Source organism: Limulus polyphemus, unplaced genomic scaffold (assembly GCF_000517525.1).
Source record: "Limulus polyphemus unplaced genomic scaffold, Limulus_polyphemus-2.1.2 Scaffold7262, whole genome shotgun sequence".
Taxonomy (NCBI): Eukaryota; Metazoa; Arthropoda; class Merostomata; order Xiphosura; family Limulidae; genus Limulus; species Limulus polyphemus.
The window spans coordinates 14,390-19,040 of record NW_013672872.1 but is presented as its reverse complement, the minus strand read 5'-3'; the positions used below and the strand labels follow the sequence as shown (position 1 = coordinate 19,040).

Genomic DNA, 4,651 nt, shown 5'->3' with positions numbered 1-4,651 from the left:
GGGTAATGAAGAAAAACTTTAATATAAGTTTAACATAACAGCATGATGACAAAACCTTGTCGAAACGTTGTACATTTGCTGTTATGTTAAACTTATATTAAAGTTTTTCTTCATTACCCATTCAAGCTGTCTCCAACCATTATTAGTCTCAAAGTGGGTTCCTAGTCATCGAATATACATATTGAGTTCTTAAACCTTATACAAAACATAATATGTTATTGTATAAATATATTCTGTTAAAGTTAGGATTTTTGTGTTAATTATCATAGCATACACCCCCATATTTTTTAAGCTCATAACCTGGAAAAAAGGCAGGTACATCAGCTTGTTTATTATAATTAAAACCCATCTGCCATTTATTTGCCCAAATCACTGAATGATCTAAATTCTCTTCACAGCTAGCTACACCCAAGACCTTAATCCTTTAACTGCTGCAGGAGCAGCTCAGTAGCCATTTTCTGACTCACAGATAAAACTGAGTTGCCATCAATCACAATAAAATGGTAATTATCGTCATTCGCATAGAGTTAGAGTTATATATGTGCGGCTGACGGATATTTCCGTCATTCGCAGCTGAGCCATAGAACTTCATTGATGGAAATATCTGTCATCCACAGTTAATGGGTTAATAACGTCATCAAATTTAAGTAATTTATTTACCATGCCTTCATCTATATCATTGATGTAAATCAAAAAGAACAAAGGTCCTAAGATGAGCCCTGATATACCCCACTTGTGACATTAATCCAGTTTGACTGAACTCTATTTATTACAACCCTCTGATTTCTTCCATCCAGCCACTCTTCTATACAATTAATTAACTTTTCCCTTACACCTATAGAAATAATTTTTTTACGAGCCTTTTATGTGGCACCTCGTCAGATGCTTTCTGAAAATCCAGATACACCAAATCTACACTCTTACCCTCATCTACACAAGCCATAATCTTTTCAAAGAATATCAAAAGTTTTGTAAAGCAAGATTTTCACTAAGTGAAACCATGTTGAGTATCCAGTAAAATTCTGAGCTTTGTTAAATGACTTTTCAAAACTTTTCCCACAACTGATGTAAAACTTATAGGTCTGTAATTACTGGGACAATTTTTATCACCTTCTTTGAAAAGAGGAGTAAAATTAACCAACTTCTAATCCCAGTCTGTACTTGAAATTAAAATCACCTATCATTATAACTTCATTAACAGCTGAAATCTTAATCTCACTGTAAAGTTTCTCACTAATTTTATCAGTATCATATGGTGGTCTGTAACAAATTCCCACTAAAAGTCTTTTCCTTTTATATCTGCTGATAGAAACCCAAATGGATTCCATCTCCTTGCTATTATCTTTGATATCCTCAACTTCAACAAGATTTAATTCACATTTTACATATAAAGCCACTCCTCCCCCTCTTTATTACTTTATCCCTATTAAATAACTTATAACTCTGTATTTCAAAGAAATTTCTGTTATTAAAATCATCTACATTTAACCATGTTTCAGTTCTTCCCATTATATCAAAATCCTCCATTCTACCAGTGCTCTAAAATAATCTGTTTTATTTCTTATACTTCTAGCATTACAATAGGAGAAACTTTGAGACTTTTTTTTTCCATCTGTATTGAACACTTATATTTTATTCTCCGACTATATCAAGATTTGGGAAACAAATGGTTGCTTCTCCTGAATATGACATCTTCAGTTTCATTCACCTTCCTTTTTATTGTATAATTCCTTACTTAACATATATATTTCAGAATGTAAAGTGTGGCGGAATCCTTTAAGCTTGTTCCGAGGATCAGAATATAATCGATTTCAGACAGCATCATCAAAAGAACCTTTGACATACTATGACATGAATTTATCTGCTCAGGATCATCAGACATTCTTTACCTGTGAATATGATGCAGGAAAACCAGAGTATGAAAGTAAGTAAGTTTTGGGATTTTCAAAGTATTCTTATAGAAAAATCATTGTGACAGTAAATAAAACTTCTACTTCTGTATAATGTCCTAGATTTTTGATAATAAATAAGCTTTTCTTTCTTGTAAATTGTTATATTTCTGTCAGTAAATAAACTTTTCTTTCTATGTAATGTCCTACATTTCTGACAGTAAACAATATTATCTTACTGTGTAATGTCTTAGGTTTCTGACAGTAAAAAATATTATCTTGCTGTGTAATGTTTTAGGTTTCTGACAGTAAATAGTATTATCTTGCTGTGTAATGTCCTGGGTTTCTGACAGTAAACAAGATTATCTTCCTGTGTAATGTCCTGGGTTTCTGACAGTAAACAAGATTGTCTTGCTGTGTAATGTCCTATATTTCTGACAGTAAAAATATTATCTTGCTGTGTAATGTCCTGGTTTTTTGACAGTAAACAAGATTATCTTCCTGTGTAATGTCCTGGTTTTCTGACAGTAAACAAGATTATCTTGCTGTGTAATGTCCTGGGTTTCTGACAGAAAACAAGATTATCTTGCTGTGCAATGTCCTATATTTCTGACAGTAAACAAGATTATCTTGCTGTGTAATATCCTGGTTTTCTGACAGTAAACAAGATTATCTTTAATGTCCTGGGTTTCTGACAGTAAACAAGATTATCTTGCTGTGTAATATCCTGGTTTTCTGACAGTAAACAAGATTATCTTCCTGTGTAATGTCCTGGGTTTCTGACAGTAAACAATATTATCTTGCTGTGTAATGTCCTGGGTTTCTGGCAGTAAACAATATTATCTTGCTGTGTAATGTCCTGGGTTTCTGACAGTAAACAAGATTATCTTGCTGTGTAATGTCCTATATTTCTGACAGTAAAAATATTATCTTGCTATGAAATGTCCTACATTTCCAACAGAAAGCAAGCTTTTCTCACTGTGTAGTGTCATAGATTTTTTCTGCAACAGAAAAAATAACTAATTCTCCACTGTAAATGAACTATTTAAGAAAGAATAAATGACGAATCTCAGAGTTGTTTTATTTTTGTTTTAATTCTGCACTAGTTTGATTTTGAAGTTTCACATTTGAAAAATTAAAATGACATTGAATACTGATTTTTGGAACAGTTTGTGCCATTTTTTTGTTTATTGTTAAAATAGCAAAGTTATCAGTTAACTCAAGTGTTGATGAAATATCTGGAAACATTGAGATATGACAATAATAACGTGTGTGTCTCTGTCTGATTTACCTTATTTATTTCACCAAGTTAGAGAAATGAATCACATATACATTGCGTGTGAAGATCAGAAATTATTTACAGATTGGCAGCTTATTATATAAGTGAATCAGTAACTTTACGTTTTTAGTTGTTTCTGTACATCATATGAGTGCACATTTAAAAATGAAGTTTTATTGACATAAAAGCATTTGTACTTGTACAAGAATGTAAATAATAAAAGAAATTCTTAAATTTTGAAGAACAAATTATTTTTGTTCACATACTACTGAATGGTAAGTTACCATAACATACTGTTTCTGTTTGTTTAATTTATGTCTTCCACTTGCTTACGTTATTTTCGTGTAATTAGTGGATTTTATTGTTTTTACTTTGTTGAGTAATAACTTACTACTTTAGATGTATAAAAAAACTTCAAATTTCTGCATCAAATCTTGCAGCTTCTGTCTTTTATTGCTAAAATCTTTTTTATTTTTTTTTATAAATCTAGAGTATCATTGAACTTAATCTGTCTGTTAAGATTTAGGACACACTGTTATTGTTTATTACTAGAAACCACCAGTTTGTTTTATAACGGTTTTCTCTTGATACTTGTGCAACTTGACTCAGTTGGATTTCAAGTCAAGCTACAATTGTTAACACTTTATTTCTGTAGACTGAGTTGGATTTTTAACACTAGTTGTATAGACTGAGTTGGATTTCAAGTCGAGCTACAGTTGTTAACACTTTATTTAAAGTGTTAACAACTGTAGCTCGACTTGAAATCCAACTCAGTCCACAGATTTCTGAACTGAGTTGGATTTCAAGTTGAGCTACAGTTGTTAACACTTTAGTTCTGTTTTATAAGGGTTTTCTCTTGATATTTGTGCAACTTGACTCAGTTGGATTTCAAGTCGAGCTACAGTTGTTAACACTATTTCTGTGAAGTGAATTGGATTTGAAGTCGAGCTACAGTTGTTAACACTTTATTTCTGTGGACTGAGTTGGATTTCAAGTCGAGCTACAGTTGTTAACACTTTGTTTCTGTGGACTGAGTTGGATTTCAAGTCGAGCTACAGTTGTTAACACTAGTTGTATAGACTGAGTTGGATTTCAAGTCGAGCTACAGTTGTTAACACTAGTTCTGTGGACTGAGTTGGATTTCAAGTTGAGCTACAGTTGTTAACACTAGTTCTGTGGACTGAGTTGGATTTCAAGTTGAGCTACAGTTGTTAACACTATTTCTGTGGACTGAGTTGGATTTCAAGTCGAGCTACAGTTGTTAACACTTTATTTCTGTGAACTGAGTTGGATTTCAAGTCGAGCTACAGTTGTTAACACTTTATTTCTGTGGACTGAGTTGGATTTGAAGTTGAGCTACAGTTGTTAACACTTTAGTTCTGTGGACTGAGTTGGATTTCAAGTCGAGCTACAGTTGTTAACACTTTAGTTCTGTGGACTGAGTTGGATTTCAAGTCGAGCTACAGTTGTTAACATTTCATTT

The 4,651-nt window shown here is 32.4% G+C and overlaps 1 protein-coding gene across 1 annotated transcript in view; it reads left to right on the top strand.

The window, feature by feature from the left end:
- LOC106474471 (suppressor of tumorigenicity 7 protein-like) overlaps nt 1-4,651 on the top strand; it is a gene marked incomplete at its 3' end in the record, with an annotated part of 37,227 nt that overhangs the window by 18,343 nt on the left and 14,233 nt on the right. The window contains exon 4 of the mRNA XM_013935165.2: nt 1,754-1,928. Coding sequence (XP_013790619.1) covers nt 1,754-1,928 — 175 coding nt within the window. The remainder of the gene's footprint in view (nt 1-1,753; nt 1,929-4,651) is intronic.